This window comes from Symphalangus syndactylus, chromosome 1, assembly GCF_028878055.3.
Source record: "Symphalangus syndactylus isolate Jambi chromosome 1, NHGRI_mSymSyn1-v2.1_pri, whole genome shotgun sequence".
In the NCBI taxonomy this organism is placed as follows: domain Eukaryota; kingdom Metazoa; phylum Chordata; class Mammalia; order Primates; family Hylobatidae; genus Symphalangus; species Symphalangus syndactylus.
The window spans coordinates 16761477-16778198 of NC_072423.2; the positions used below are offsets into that span (position 1 = coordinate 16761477).

Genomic DNA, 16722 nt, shown 5'->3' on the forward strand with positions numbered 1-16722 from the left:
AATAATTTATTATCTTATAGTTAAGGGTTTGGTGGGGTTTTGTAGAAGGGGCTTTATTTGGAGGTTGAAAAGACTCTTACAGTTCAAATAATAAAGCTTCTCATCTGTAAGCATAATAGAATGACCTGTAGCCATCAAAAATTCTTACTTGTAATGATAAGTACCTGGGATAAAGTGAATGTAAGATGTATCTATAGATTTGATAAAAACAACAACAACACCTGTAGCTACAATGATTCAAAATACCCTCACTACTTCCAGAGTTGTTAACTAGTATTCAAGACTGATTTGGATTTTTGCCTTTTTTCCTTCCATAGGGTAGCTCTTAATGAATAGCAAAATCACCAGAAGGCAGAGAGAAGAGAAAACTCAAGAGCGCTGAAATAATCTCCAAACTTAATTATCAGTTCTAAATAATTAAGAGTTAACTATAGTATATTTCATCCATCATGAGGAAATAATTAGCAGGAATTAAAACTTGAGCACTATTTTGTTCTCCTTACCTTTTTCACTTATACTTGGAAATAATGTAGATGGAGTATTCAGAAGGTATTAGAAAGAAGGAGAAATTAATGTAGGGGAAGAGTATATCAGAATGTTAGTTAATTGGTCACCAAGGGACTAGGAAAACAATGAAAAAGATGAGAAGAAAATAATATTCTCTCTATTTATCCACAGAGTAACTTCTTACAGAACTTCCTCTCTCTAGCATTGCCAAAAGGAGGAAATAAACATCTCAGTAATTTGACTATTCTCTGGTTGAAGTTACTCCTGAATATATCATTTGGAGAAGATGGGCAACAAATGATTCTGAGGCTTGATGGCTGTCTGGACTTACTAACAGAGATGAGCAAATACAAGCACAAGAGCAGCCCGTTATTGCCTCTTCTTATCTTTCATAATGTTTGCTTCAGTCCTGCTAATAAACCCAAGATCCTGGCTAATGGTAAGTATTCACACACACATACATTTATATATGTAGTTATTCATAGACTGTCCAGGTCAACACCAAATAATTTTATAAATAATTTTCTAGGCATTTATTAAGCACCCACTGTGTTCAAGGCACTGTGGAAGGCATGGGAATGAATCAGGCATGGCTTCAGCCTTCCGTGGGCTTCCAGGAGTCTCCTGAGGTTAGCAAATCATGTCATTCCAGTGCATGCACTGGACACCTGGAGGAAGGGGAGCTGTGGACGAGGGCTTCCTGGCCTTACCTTCTGCTCCCTCTCCTCTCTCCTTGCTCTTCCTCTAACTCCGGCTCCCCTCCTCTGCATCTTCAAGCAAATGCTACTATGTCAGTGAAGCCTCTCCAGAAGCACATGTTAATATAATAGCCCCCAACCCCTTCTTTTTGCCTTCTCTTTCCTCCTCCTCACTATTTCCTTTCCTGGTTTTATTTCCCTCCATAGTATTATCACCATCTGATAGACTATGTGTTTCATGTATCTGTCTATTCCTAGTCTTCCCACACTAGAAGGTAAGCTCTTACGGGGTCAGGAGGTTTTTGTCTGCTTTGTTTGTTTATGTGTAGCACCTAGAATTGTGCCTGCAACTAGCGAGCACTCAATAAATATTTGATGATTGAGAGAGATCCTAAGCAGACGGGAGAGAGTTCAGGGCTTGAGATCAGATGGTGCAGTTAGCCTCGCAGAGACTTCATTCTCTGAGATGTAGGACAGATGGAGGCGAGGATTGGTAAGGATTCAGAAAAAAATTGAAGCAAAAAGAATCGGAAAGATCTTTTTCTGCAACCATGTGTTATCTCTGTGAGGAGTGTGTGAATTTCATGGGGAGTGAGTTTTATAAAAGACATGTGTTCTAGTGAAAAACAGAAGGTGGGCTCCAGACCCCTATACACCTGGTCTTGAATGCCAGCGCCAGGGCATCACTCCAGCGTCACCTGGTGCAGCCTCGCTGGGCCTAGCTTCTTCATCTATAAAAGAAGCCCACTCTTCTTGGTTTGATTAAGAATCAGTTTATAAACACACATAAAGTGCCTAGCACTATTTCTGGTACGTGATAAATGTTTAAGATAGATTCATTCTCTTGTTCTTTCATGTTTTTCACTGAAACTTTTCTCAGAGGCATTTTTCTGTGAAATCAAGGGTTTTCTAAGTGTACGAAAATGATTGTTCTTACATTTTGTGGTGTATATAGTTGTGATTCTGTTTTTCTGATAAGCATTCTGATAATCAACTGCTAGATATGATATAGAAAGATGTTTAAAGTTCAGTTAGCTTGTTCCAGACCTAACCTTACTGTGGATTTTGCACTCTGCCTTCCGGTGGCTGCTGTGCTGATGCTGCGTTCTCTGTTGCTGTGTGATATACATCACTGGTTTTATTTCCATCCTCTCCCACTGTATCTGCTTCAGCCCTCACATTTGTAAAATGAGGGTAATGATAATCCCTCCTCAGGGCAATGAGAGAGCCTGTGAAGGGTTTGTGACCATCTTGGTATATAGCAGCTACTCAGTAACATCTGATATTGTTTATTCACCTTTCTTAGAATGATTTTTTTTTCTTTGGGGACTACTTCCTCCAGTTTATTATTGAGAGTTGGAAAAAGGTCAAGCTTTTTGAGAACTGAAGGAGAGAAGTCTGCATTTTCCACTTCTAGACCCCTCTAGAATTATTTTTAGCATTTCTTTGTAGTCAGCAATGCTTTTTCTCCTTCATTAGCTTAAAGCAGATGGATAAACTTTGGTGAGAAGCTTCCCCTACCCCACAGACTAGAGATCAGTGGGCTTTTCAGGCAGGGGTAAGATAAGAGACATCAGCTGTGCAGTTTCTGTGTGAAACTATAAAGGGATGTCACAGGCTATGCTTCTCTTTCCACTTGGGGATCTACAGAGGAGGCCTTAGCAGAGGCAGCCAGCTTAAAAGTCTACCAGGAAAGGCTGCCTCTGATTGATAGCACCCACACATCTGGTTTAAATGGTCAGGAGTGGAGTGTGCAGTGGAGCTTGACCTTGCTGGTAAAAATAGATCTGGGGCTTGGCATGGTGGCTCATAACTGTAATCCCAGCACTTTGGGAGGCCGTGGTGGGTGGATCATTTGAGGTCAAGAGTTCAAGACCAGCCTGGCCAACATCGTGAAACCCTGCCTCTACTAAAAATACAAAAATTAGCCAGGAATGATGGCGGGCACCTTGTAGTCCCCAGCAGGAGAATTGCTTGAACCGGAGAGACGGAGGTTGCAGTGAGCCAAGATCGCGCCACTGCACTCCAGCCTAGGCAACAGAGTGAGACTCCATCTCCAAAAAAAGATCTGGAACATTCCTTGTTTCTGGTAATGCCAGACTAAGTCTCCTCTGAAAACAACAATAACATGCTAGACAGGCTATATTAAAATGCACCTCAAAATAATAAAAAAACTGAAAAGATAGTGAGAAACTTCCAGTCCAGTTTTGATTGAAAGTCTTGCCCCAAGTAAGAATTACATAGAAAATTATTTTGCCCCAAGTGCATTTGCCAAGATTGTATGCTTGGCTTTTGTTGAGGAGTATTGAGGGGTGAGAGTACAGAAGCCGTGATTCCCCAAAGTGGGGATTCTTACTGGCTATCCTGCCTGTATTAAGCTGTACCTACAAAGAACCATTCTCTTAATAGATGGATGAGTCAGAAATAAGTTGGTTTCCCAAACTTCATGAAGGAGACTGTAAAGGAAAAACAAATGTGAGAATGGGTACTACAGACTGCTTCTGATAGGGCTCAGCACCCAAAGTTGGCTGTGAACTTGGCTTGAGGTGTCTTCGATTGATGGTGCCTCTGGGTACTTAGCAGAAAGCAAACTGCCTTGGTGATGGATGAAAAACAAGTTCATACTGGGCCTCAGGGAACCTCTACAAATAATTTTTCAAAAGCATTAACCAGTACAAAGTTAGAGATAATCAAGCACATTAGGAGACATGGCAACATGTAGTAAGAAACAGCAGAAGGATAAAAATACCAGCTTATCTGCCCAGACTTTGAATATGGGAATTACAAAGCACGGGTTTAAAAATAACTTTAATTATACCATATTTAGATAAATAAATGACAAGCTTGAAAATTTTAGGAAATGGGAAACTGACAAGTTGAAATATTTGAAAAGAACCAAACAGAACTTCAAGAACTTTACTGTGCAGTATGATAATCAGCCACATGTAGCTATTTAAATTTAAACTAATAAAAATTATTCAATTGTACTCACTACATGTGGCTAGTGGCTGTCTTATTAAATAGCAAGATATAAATATTTCCATGATTGTAGGAAGTTCTGTTTTACAACAGTAATCTAGAACTTCAGTAGCCAAAATCGAAAACTTAATATACATGTCTGACAGCAAGTTAGGTATAGCAGAGAACTTAGGAATTAGAAGATAAATTAGAAAAATATTATCCAGAACGCAGCAGAGAAAGCTAAAAAGATGAGAAAGGATTAAAAGAATCAAAGGTAAGTGACACAGCAGATATATCAAGACAGTCTTTGTGTTTAATGAAGTGTCCTAGGAGAATGGGAGGAAATATTTGAAGAAATGATGAGTAAAAACTTCAAGAACTTTTCTAAGACATTAATGTCACCATAACTGACAACTCACTGTAATTACCAGACTGACATCCCTAAACTTATAATTAAACCAATTATATTAAGAAGGTAATATTCAATTATTATATTAAGGTAATATTCAATTATTATATTAAGGTAATATTCAATTCAAATATTCAAAAATACTTTCTCATTATTTACATTTTACTACCGTATATTCACTTTAGGTTATTTAAATATTTATATGAGAGTTCAGACCTACTTGTTAAACTCAAAATTGTTTTATTGCTTTGTTAAATGCATGTTTCACAATAACATTTGTTTTGTTAAAAAAGTCGATCCACTTGCATTATCAGAGGGGCCCACCACATTAATTCTCACACATACACACACACCACACACACACACACACACACACACACAGTAGTATTAAAAATGCTTTAAGAGATAGCAGCTGGTTGAAGGAGTTATAAACTTACTTAGATGAGAGGAGTTATATATTCTGAGTGTTTGAGACAACATTTAAAAACATCACTTGATGCTACTCCGATGGAACATAAGGAAATCACCCTCCCATTTAATAAGGGGACATTTGATGTGCCCTAATGAGTAGCACTTGCAGCCGTAACCTCATGTGATAAATTGTGTCTGCAAACTACATACATGGCTTGGTTCTGGGTAGGTTATGATACAGGAAAACCAAAGGGCATCAGATAGTGCAGATGAGGTGTTCAGGGAGTCGGCTGCAGCGTGCCCGAAACATCACTGCACCTGCCTTTCACATTGTCCTGATGCACATTTCCAGTTCACTTTAGGGAGCAGCTTTTTTTGTTTTGTTTTTGTTAAATATTTAAAATCCCTTAAAATAAAAAAATTGAATTATGTAGACAAAATTTTTGTTTATTTTATTCTGGAATCTTTCACACAACGAATATTTATTGAGCTCCTAAAATACACTAGCACTGTGGTTGGTCTAATACCAGTGAGCAGACACTGCCCTGTAACTAATATCAGTGAGCAGACGCTGCCTTCTAACCAATACCAGTGAGCAGACACTGCCCTCTAACCAATACCAGTGAGCAGACGCTGCCCTCTAACCAATACCAGTGAGCAGACACTGCCCTCTAACCAATACCAGTGAGCAGACACTGCCCTGTAACTAATATCAGTGAGCAGACACTGCCCTCTAACCAATACCAGTGAGCAGACGCTGCCCTCTAACCAATACCAGTGAGCAGACGCTGCCCTCTGACCAATACCAGTGAGCAGACGCTGCCCTCTGACCAATACCAGTGAGCAGACGCTGCCCTCTGACCAATACCAGTGAGCAGACGCTGCCCTCTGACCAATACCAGTGAGCAGACGCTGCCCTCTGACCAATACCAGTGAGCAGACGCTGCCCTCTGACCAATACCAGTGAGCAGACGCTGCCCTCTGACCAATACCAGTGAGCAGACGCTGCCCTCTGACCAATACCAGTGAGCAGACGCTGCCCTCTGACCAATACCAGTGAGCAGACGCTGCCCTCTGACCAATACCAGTGAGCAGACGCTGCCCTCTGACCAATACCAGTGAGCAGATGCTGCCCTGTAACTAATACCAGTGAGCAGACGCTGCCCTCTAACCAATACCAGTGAGCAGATGCTGCCCTGTAACTAATACCAGTGAGCAGACGCTGCCCTCTAACCAATACCAGCGAGCAGACGCTGCCCTCTAACCAATACCAGCGAGCAGACGCTGCCCTGTAACTAATACCAGTGAGCAGATGCTGCCCTGTAACCAATACCAGTGAGCAGATGTTGCCCTCTAACCAATACCAGTGAGCAGACGCTGCCCTGTAACCAATACCAGTGAGCAGACGCTGCCCTCTAACCAATACCAGTGAGCAGATGCTGCCCTCTAACCAATACCTGTGAGCAGACGCTGCCCTCTAACCAATACCAGTGAGCAGATGCTGCCCTGTAACCAATACCAGTGAGCAGATGCTACACTCACAGACCCTGCCCTTGAACCTTTTCCTATTTTAGTACCCTTTATTTCTTTCTCTTGCCTGTTTGCCCTGGTAGAAGTTCCAATACTGTGTTGAATAGGAGTGGTAAGAGATGGCATCATTGTCTTGTGCCAGTTTTCAAAGGGAATGTTTCCAGCTTTTGCCCATTCAATGTGATATTGGCTGTTGGTTTGTCATAAATAGCTCTTATTATTTTGAGATATGTTGCATCAATACCTAGTTTATTGAGAGTTTTTAGCATGAAGGGGTGTTGAATTTTTTTGAAGGTCTTTCTGCATCTGTTGAGATAATTGTGTGGTTTTTTTCGTTGGTTCTGTTTATGTGATAGATTACGTTTATTGATTTGTGTGTGTTGAACCAGCCTTGCATCACAGGGATGAAGCCAACTTGATCTTGGTGAATAAGCTTTTTGACGTGCTGCTGGATTCAGTTTGCCAGTATTTTATTGAGGATTTTCGCATCGATGTTCATCAGGGATATTGGCCTGAAATTTTCTTTTTTTGTGTGTGTCTCTGCCAGGTTTTGGTATCAGGATGATGCTGGCCTCATAAAATGAGTTAGAGAGGATTCCCTCTTTTTCTGTTGATTGGAATAGTTTCAGAAGGAATGGTACCAGCTCCTCTTTGTACGCCTGGTAGAATTCAGCTGTGAATCCATCTGGTCCTGGGCTTTTTTTGGTTGGTAGGCTATTAATTATTGCCTTAATTTCAGAACTTGTTATTGATCTATTCAGGGATTCGACTTCTTCCTAGTCTTGTGTCCAGGATTTTCTAGTTGATTTGCATAGAGGTGTTTATACTATTCTCTGATGGTAGTTTATATTTCTGTGGGATCAGTGGTGATCTCCCCTTTATCGTTTTTTATTGTGTCTATTTGATTCTTCTCTCTTTTCTTCTTTATTAGTCTGGCTAGCGATCTATTTTGTTAATCTTTTCAAAAAACCAGCTCCTGGATTCACTGATTTTTTTTGAAGGGTTTTTCGTGTTTCTATCACCTTCAGTTCTGCTCTGATCTTAGTTATTTCTTGTCTTCTGCAAGCTTTTGAATTTGTTTGCTGTTGCTTCTCTAGTTTTTTTAATTGTGATGTTGGGGTTTTGATTTTAGATCTTTCTCTCTTTCACCTGTGAGCATTTTGTGCTATAAATTTCCCTCTAAACACTGCTTTAGCTGTGTCCCAGAGATTCTGGTGTATTGTGTCTTTGTTCTCTTTGGGTTCAAAGAACTAATTTATTTCTGCCTTAATTGTGTTATTTACCTAATAGTCATTCAGGAGCAGGTTGTTCAGTTTCCATGTAGTTGTGTGGTTTTGAGTTCTAATTTGATTGCACTGTGCTGTGAGAGACTGTTGTGATTTCAGTTTTTTGGCATTTGCTGAGGAGTGTTTTACTTCCAAGTATGTGGCCAGTTTTAGAATAAGTGCAATGTGGTGCTGAGAAGAATGTGTACTCTGTTGATTTGGGGTGGAGAGTTCTGTAGATGTCTATTAGGTCCGCTTGGCTCAGAGTTGAGTTCAACTCCTGAATATCCTTGTTAATTTTCTGTCTTGTTGATGTGTCTAATATTGACAGTGGGGTGTTGAAGTCTCCTATGATTATTGTGTGAGAGTCTAAGTCTCTTTGTAGGTCTCTAAGAACTTGCTTTATGAATCTGGGTGCTCCTGTATTGGGTGCATATATATTTAGGATAGTTAGTTCTATTTGTTGCATTGATCCCTTTACCATTATGTAATGCCCTTCTTTTTCTTTTTTGATCTTTGTTGGTTTAAAGTCTTTTTTATTAGAGAGTAAGATTGCCACCTCTGCTTTTTTTCCCCCCCACTTGCCAATTGCTTAGTAAATCTTCCTCCATCCCTTTGTTTTGAGCCTATGTGTGTCTTTGCACATGAGATGGGTCTCCTGAATACAGCACACCGATGGGTCTTGACACTTTATCCAATTTGCCAGTCTGTGTCTTTTAATTGGGGCATTTAGCCCATTTATATTTAAGGTTAATATTGTTACGTGTGAATTTGATCCTGTCATTATGATGTTAGCTGGTTGTTTTTTACCAGTTAGTTGATGCAGTTTCTTCATAGTATCAATGTTCTTTACAATTCGATATGTTTTTGCAGTGGCTGGTACCAGTTTTTCCTTTCCATATTTAGTGCTTCCTTCAGGAGCTCTTGTAAGGTAGGGCTGCTGGTGACAAAATCTCTCAGCATTTGCTTTTCTGTAAAGGATTTTATTTATTTTTCACTTATGAAGCTTAGTGTGGCTGGATATGAAATTCTGGGTTGAAAATTGTTTTCTTGGGCCAGGCGCGGTGGCTCACGCCTGTAATCCCAGCCTTTTGGGAGGCCAAGGTGGGCGGATCATGAGATCTGGAGTCTGAGACCAGTCTGGCCCATATGGTGAAACCCTGTCTCTAATAAAAATACAAAAAAAATTAGCCAGGTGTGGTGGTGCCCACCTGTCATCCCAGCTACTCAGGAGGCTGAGATAGAAGAATTGCTTAAACCTGGTAGGCAGAGGTTGCAGTGAGCTGAGATCTCACCACTGCACTCCAGCCTGGGAGACAGCAAGACTCCATCCCCCTCCCCCCTCAAAAAAGAAAAGACACATTATTTAAGAATATTATTGAATATTGGCCCCCAGTCTCTTTTGGCTTATAGGATTTCTGCAGAGAGATCTGCTGTTAGCCTGATGGGCTTCCCTTGGTGGGTAACCCGACCTTTCTCTCTGGCTGCCCTTAACATTTTTTCCTTCATTTCAACGTTGGTGAATCTGATGATTATGTGTCTTGGGGTTGCTCTTCTCGAGGAGTATCTTTGTGGTGGTCTCTGTATTTCCTGAATTTGAATGTTGGCCTGTCTTGCTAGGTTGGGGAAGTTCTCTTGCATAATATCCTGAAGAGTGTTTTCCAACTTGGTTCCATTTTTCCCCATAACTCTCCGGTACACCATTCAAACATAGGTTTCTTCTTTTCACATAGTCCCATATTTCTTGGAGGCTTTGTTCGTTCCTTTTTTTTTTCTCTAATCGTGTCTTCACGCTTTATTTCATTAAGTTGATCTTCAGTCTCTGACATCCTTTCTTCTGCTTGATCGATTTCACTATTGATACTTGTGTATGCTTCACAAAGTTCTCATGCTGTGTTTTTCAGCTCCATCAGGTCATTTATGTTCTTCTTTAAACTGGTTATTCTAGTTAGCATTTCCTGTAACCTTTTATCAAGATTCTTAGCTTCCTTGCATTGGATTAGAACATGCTTCTTTAGCTTGGAGGAGTTTGATATTGCCCACCTTCTGAAGCCTACTTCTGTCACTTCGTCAAACTCATTCTCCGTCCAGTTTTGTTCCCTTGCTGGTGAGGAGTTGTGATCCTTTGGAAGAGAAGAGTTACTCTAGTTTTGGGAATTTTCATCCTTTTTGCACTGGGTTTTCCTCATTTTCGTGGATTTATCTACCTTTGGTCTTTGATGTTGGTGACCACCAGATGGGGTTTTTGTGTGGACATCCTTTTTGTTGATGTTGGTGCTATTCCTTTCTGTTTGTTAGTTTTCTTCCTAACAGGCCCCTCTGCTGCAGGTCTTTGGGAGTTGGCTGGAGGTCCACTCCTGCCCCTGTTTGCCTGGGTGCAGCAAGCTGCACCCAGGAGCTGTTCCTATTCAGCCATCTTGCCAGCCACCCTAGTCATTTTTAAAAAACATCAACCAGTGTGATATTTGATTATCGTTTTTATATAGTAGCTCATGCTATTGATATGTTTGTATGATAGTCTTTATAATTTATCATGAAAGCAGATCTGTTTTTCTGCCTGCCAAAATGTTAGCTATAATTGAGTAACTCATTAATGTAACTAATTGTATACTTATTTTTGCACACTTGTGGTCTTTAAATGAATGTGCCTTTTCTTGAATTCCGGCCAAAAAATGAGGCAGCTTCAGTGTCTTTGACCCTTCTATGCCTGACATGAAAACAATGTTTTCAGGTTGTCCTCCCATATACCACATGGCATAAAAGATTGGTTTTGCCATAGTCTAGTGATACCAACTTTATGTATGCATTCTAATGGGAAAAGAGGGGGGTGTCTGACTAGTCCAAGATAAGAATACAATGCAGTGTCTGGGACTGAACCTTTTTAAAATATATGTTCATTTTTAGAAAAAGTCATTACTGTGCTTGCTGCCTGTCTGGAAAGTGAGAATCAAAATGCTCAGAGGATTGGAGCAGCTGCGCTTTGGGCTCTGATTTACAATTATCAGAAGGTCAGTTTTAAAAATCATTGTTACACCTGGTGAGCAAACAACGAGGTATAACCCAGGTATAAACTCTTAGGATACATCCAAAGGTGTCAAGAGTTACAGCAAAAGAAAAAAGACAAAATCAAAGACCTGTGTTCACTTTGCTCATTCATACAATTAGTAAACCATCAGTTGAAATCTTTTTATTTAATTATTTCAACAGAATGTCTCAGTTTAGAAGAGAATCTCTGAACTGGCTTTTTCCTCTTCATTTAAATTAATTTACTGTATTATTGCAATTTTAGTATAGATTGTTTCTTCTAAAAGATGTATCAAGGGAAAACACATCTTAAAACTGAGTAACAAAAGTTTTATCCAGTTGTATAACTCCCCTTTCTCTAGCTCAGTTCTTATAAGACTGCAGCACAAAGCCTGCTCTGAGAAAAGGGCAGGCAACGTGGAGATTTGTGTTGTACTCTTTCTCTGGCCTTTGGACTTCTGCTTTATTGCAGACATCTCATTCCCAAGAGAAATACCCATAAGTATCTAGTGATTAAATAGTAGCCAAGTGACAGTGTTAGAATAGACAGCCATCCTAGAACGGTGTTCTCTCAGCTGACTATCTCTGCCTGGGCTAGTTTTCTCCCTGCTGGCCAGAGTCACATACACAAGGACAGAGGCTGTTGCTGTCATTCTCACCTGGGTATCCCCAGAGCTTAGCACAGGATTTGGCACTTTGTAGTCACTCCATAAGTGTTTCTTGGCCAACTGCTAATATTTGGTATATGTGATCAGAAATCTGAGGTTCAAGGGAATATGAAAAACTGAAACCAAGGTTGACTAGTTTAAAATAGCAAATTGAGATTAGTGGAGAAGGAATAAAAGAGAAGGGAAGAAAGAAAATGGGAATAGAGAAAGAATCAAGTTAGATAAAAGGGATATGGGCAAGACTTCAGAATGTGCAAGGGGATTGACTCAACAGGATGTATTATACTAAGAACTCTCTAGTTATTATATTTCATAATATTCTGTTTAATACTGTAGTTAGCAATGGGCAGAATTAGTGTTTTGCTATCATGATCCATAACACATGGCAAGAAACCTAATTAATGGATTGTTCTATATTATCTCTAGGCAAAAACAGCTTTGAAAAGTCCATCAGTGAAAAGGAGAGTGGATGAAGCATACTCCTTAGCAAAGAAAAGTAAGTTGCAATAAGAAAGAGATTATAGTTAAACTTGGAAGCTATTAAGTGAATTCTCTGATTAATGAGATATTTGGACAGGCCACAGCAAAATGGCATTGTAAAATGTGCCAATATTCAGTATGTGATTTAATTATATCATTTAAAAAAATAATAAAATAGATAGATGAAAGTTTAAGATGTGATCGTTTCTAAAAATGCATCTATGATCTTCGTCTTATTTTTGTACTAAATTTTATTTGCCAACAGTGACCACTGTGTTGAAGTATGTTCTTAGTGATAAGAACTGGCCCAATTAGAATTAACTGTGAGCAGAAAACTTGGATCTAACATCAGGGAGCTGGAGGACAGTCTTCCAAGAATTGATCCTATTACCCCTATATCCATGTTTCCCTGTGATGTGGTCATAATACTAGAGACGGTTTTCTTTTCAAAGCACATTATTCATTTTTAGTGACATCAAATTTCAGTGAGCGTTATTCTCTGAACATTTTTTATGCTAAAACACTGAACTGTGTCTTTCCTGTACTGTAATATATCTGTTGGTTATTTGTGTTTTTATAGTCTAATTTTTTTTTTTTTTAAGCAGGGGAGGTTTTAGTTTGTTTTAGCTGTGACCATGAATTTCTGGAGCTAGTGAATAATTGAGTTAAAGTTTATGCTTTAGGAAGGATGGTACATAAAAAAAGAGTAATGGCGTTCGTTTGGAATTATAGTTAATGGTATCCATTATGGGGGGTACTTTTTAAAAAATACTCTGGGTAAGCTGTTAATTTAAAAAAGTATTAATTTTTTAACTTGTTTATTTTTTTAAAAATGTAGAATATTCTGGAATGCTGTTACATCAAGAACTTAAATACAGCTATAAATTATATATAAATCCTGTTCATATATATTTGTTCATGTGTGTGCCTCTTAAGTATAGTACCAAGTTTCATAAACTAGTATTTCTGTACTCTTATTTTTCTATCTCAGCTTTCCCAAACTCAGAAGCAGACCCTCTAAATGCCTATTATTTGAAATGTCTTGAAAACCTCGTGCAGCTCCTTAACTCTTCCTGAATGCCATGAGATGCTACACCTTGAAGCTGACAGTCATCAACAGGGGAGCTAAAGTTGAAGCCAGTTGTGTGTAGCAGCTGTTACCTGAAGACATGCTACCTCTCTACAAAGTGTTGATCCCCTTCTTTCCCATGAGAAAGAGAACTGGTGATACTCTAACACCGTCCAGTCGTGGCAGCTCTCCAGAAGTAATAGCAGCTGACAACTTTCTGTGCCTTTTCCTTTCTGTTGAAAAGGCATAGAAAGTTCTGAGAACATAAACATTTTTACCCTTTTCTGTGCCATTTATTTTGTAAAAAATCCTATTTAACAGTTATTTAATAAAACTATTTTTAGAAACTAAAAATTGACTAATAATTGCTGCTTACAGACTTTTATCAGTCTCATGAATATTAATTTTAGGAGTTGAAAGGAGACATTGTGTCCTGGTTTTTTCTCTTTTTTAAAAAATTTTAACTGATGTAAAATTTGGCTCTGTCAGTACTAATCCTTATTTTCAAAACTTTCTGTTATCCAGAGCATCCACACTGGAAAAGGCCTATGTAGAAGTAAGTGTGCATTATTTGTAAAGGGCTGTGTGGAAGTAAGTGTACATGATTTGTAAGCTTTCTTAGGCAAGTTTTAGTGATGTTATCTTCTTTCTAGATGACTCTTAAATCATTACATTTATAATCTTTACCTTTGGCTTCTGCAAGGCTATGTAATAAAGAAGAAAGAAATAGAGTTGGGGCTATATAAGCCTGGGTTCAAATTTAGCTCAGCCCAAAACATGAAGAATAGAGTAAGACTGAAAAATGCAGAAGACGGCCAAGCGTGGTGGCTCACGCTCATAATTTCAGCTCTTTGGGAGACCGAAGTGGGTGGATCACTTGAGGCCAGGAGTTTGAGACCAGCCTGGGCAACATGGCGACATCCCATCTCTCCTAAAAATACAAAAATTAGCCATTCCTGATCTTGAGCATCTATAATCCCAGCTACTCCAGTGGCTGAGGCACGAGAATCTCTTGAACCTGGGAAGCAGAGAGGTTGCAGTGAGCTGAGATCATGCCAGTGCATTCCAGCCTGGGTGACAAAGCAAGACTCTGTCAAAAAAAAAAAAAAAAAAAAAAAAATACAGGAGGAACAAGCTCTGTAAAGTACTCTATTACATAATCTTACTTAACTTGTAGTTTTGAATTCAGCATTTAAACCAAAATCAAATACTAATCACTTTCAGCAACTTTCCCAACACTTTTGAAAGTGAGAAAATTGTGTCTAAGAGAAAAGGTGATATATATATATATATGTTTGAATATACATATATGTCATATACATGTATATATATATTCATTTAGGATAATGTTTTCAGAAAAACTAAAATCATTTTAAGTGCTGTTAAATTGCTAACAGCAATAAAATAAGCAGCGATGTTATTTAAGCTGGAAGTATGAGGACAAAATTTATGTTAAATACAGAAGTAGTAACAGTTAAGTTTGTAATGTCTGAGAATTATTGATTCGAGATCTGAAAAATAAATCTAGGAAGCTCAGAAGTTTCTGAGCCGCCCAAGTTAATGTGGAGCGGAGAAAACTCGCCAATTCTGAGAGCAAGAATCTTGGTAATTATTTTTCCCTTTTCTCCCCGTGTCTTATATTCCTTGGCATTTTTCTGGAATTCTCTAATCGGCCCTCACTGATAAATAAATGAAATGAATTTCTAACTCCCTTCATAACTCCTTTATAACTCCTCCTTCTATGTCCCAGGTACTATTCTCGGAACTTTTATCATTTAATCTGTCTTTTTCTAAAATACTACTAATGTCTTTGTGTTCCAGGTGAATAAGCGGAGGCGCAGAGCGGTTAAGTAATGTGCTCATTGGCTGTGGTTGGTTATCAGTGAAGCGGAGGTTGGAACCCAGGATAACTGTGAATAAATTTGGCTTTTCTTTATAAACCACTTTTCTTTATAAACCATTTTTTCTGCCCCTCTACCACCCCCACTGAAGTATCTCTTTTTGTGTTTGAATCTTATAGATAAACGCCATTTTTCAACAAAAATTTGTCTTCAGGGAAATGATATTATGGTTCATTGACTGACTGATTCACATATCAGAGTAGGCACTACCTCATCTTCTTGGAACCAGGAAGAATTGTTGTAACTGATCATTTTCCCTAGCAGTTCACAGTAGTACCAGAGGGAGATTTGTAGCCTAGTAGTCAGAACCACCCAGAAATGTTACCTGCCAAAGCCCAGGAGGACTGCAGACCTTGGAGAAAGGAGAGGGGCCATGGCTTTAGGGGAACTTGCATTCGCCTCTCTTGGTGTCCAGGAATGTGAAGCTCGGGTGCACGCTTTGGTCCAGATCCTGGGGGACAGTCCTTGCAACTGGGTCTCCTGGGATTGTGTCCCGTCAGCCAGCAGGGAAGACGTTTCAGCAGGAGCCTCAAGGTGACTGGCCCACTGCTGTAGCAGCTGCCCTGCCTCTCCCTTGGGGACCAGCATCAGAATCCTCAGGTGTGTGCATTGAAATGCAGATTCCTGGGCTCAATGAGGCAGACTTGTGTCTAGGAGAATTTTTAGCAAGCTCTCCAGGTTCTGCTCACCACAGTTTGAGAACCACTGATTAATCCCCATGATTACGGAAAACTGCCTAGAACACGAAAATTATTTCATATCACTTAACTGCTGCCTGATGAAATCAGGACTTGAATCTGTGTCTCTTGAATGCGAACCAAGTATTTTTTCTTTCACACATGCCCAAGTTTAAGCAACGATCCAGGAAATAGGTGCAGGGGACTAGTTCATACTTCATGGTGTCCAATTTCTCCATATCCTAGCATTTTTGGTGGGCTGAGTTAGTGTATGTGCGCTATGGAAACACAAAAAGGTAGTGCCACGTCACACATGAAGTGCAGACATTGATACTGAGGCTTCTGGACTTAAGACTTGAGCAGTTTGAGGGAGGAGGCAGCCATTAGTTTTGAAAACAGGAAGCTAGTAGGAAAGTAGTGTTAGCAGGCCTGGCTGGACCCTTTTCCCACTCTTCCTAAAGACACAGAAATGAATAGCTTAATGTACCTCTTTTTTTGGTGTTGTATAAAGAATGGAGAAAAAAAAAACAAACAGAATTTTGCCTATTTAACTCCAGATCACCAATTTTCCTTTGTAGTGTTAAATGGACTCATCATCCATGGGCATTTTGCATCATCAGTCTTCGGGGCTGCACCTTGTGTATTCCCCATTTCTTGAGGTTGCCAGAGCCCCAAGTCTGCTTCTTGACCCGTGATGTTCCTCGGATTTGGCAGAGTGATGGGTAAGAGTAATGACTGGCATCCCCGCTTCTGCATTAAGATCTGCTTGTAGTTATCTCAGTGAATGACAGAGCATAATAGAGCGGTTAAGAGTAGAGGGCTCTTGAGTCCTGTGGACCAGGAATCAACCCTGGCCTCACCACTGCAATTGTTGGAAACCTGGAACAGGCTCAAGGCTAAATGGGGATGAGGACAGTCCTACCTTGTGCAGTTGGTGAGAGGACTGAGTGCTTAGCCTGGTACATAGTTATCCCTTAGATGTTATCAGTGATTTTTTATTCTTACAAAATTCTCAAAAACATCTGTTTAAGCAAAAACTTTAAATCTTTTGTGTCCTTGCAAACTTTCCTCCCCTCTGGGACGGGATGTGCTGGAAAGTGAGTTGGGCTGTGAAAACTGAGG

At 39.6% G+C, this 16722-nt stretch overlaps 1 protein-coding gene across 6 annotated transcripts in view; it reads left to right on the plus strand.

The window, feature by feature from the left end:
• The window catches only part of RTTN (rotatin), a 205391-nt gene extending 192015 nt beyond the window's left edge, over positions 1-13376 (plus strand). For all 6 annotated transcript variants that reach the window (XM_055296715.2, XM_063636633.1, XM_063636667.1 and 3 more), the window contains 4 exons: positions 679-946; positions 10686-10789; positions 11900-11969; positions 12945-13376. In XM_055296715.2, the coding sequence (XP_055152690.1) occupies positions 679-946; positions 10686-10789; positions 11900-11969; positions 12945-13030 (528 nt within the window). In that variant the 3' untranslated portion in view covers positions 13031-13376. The remainder of the gene's footprint in view (positions 1-678; positions 947-10685; positions 10790-11899; positions 11970-12944) is intronic.
• The last annotated feature ends 3346 nt before the right edge of the window (positions 13377-16722 follow it).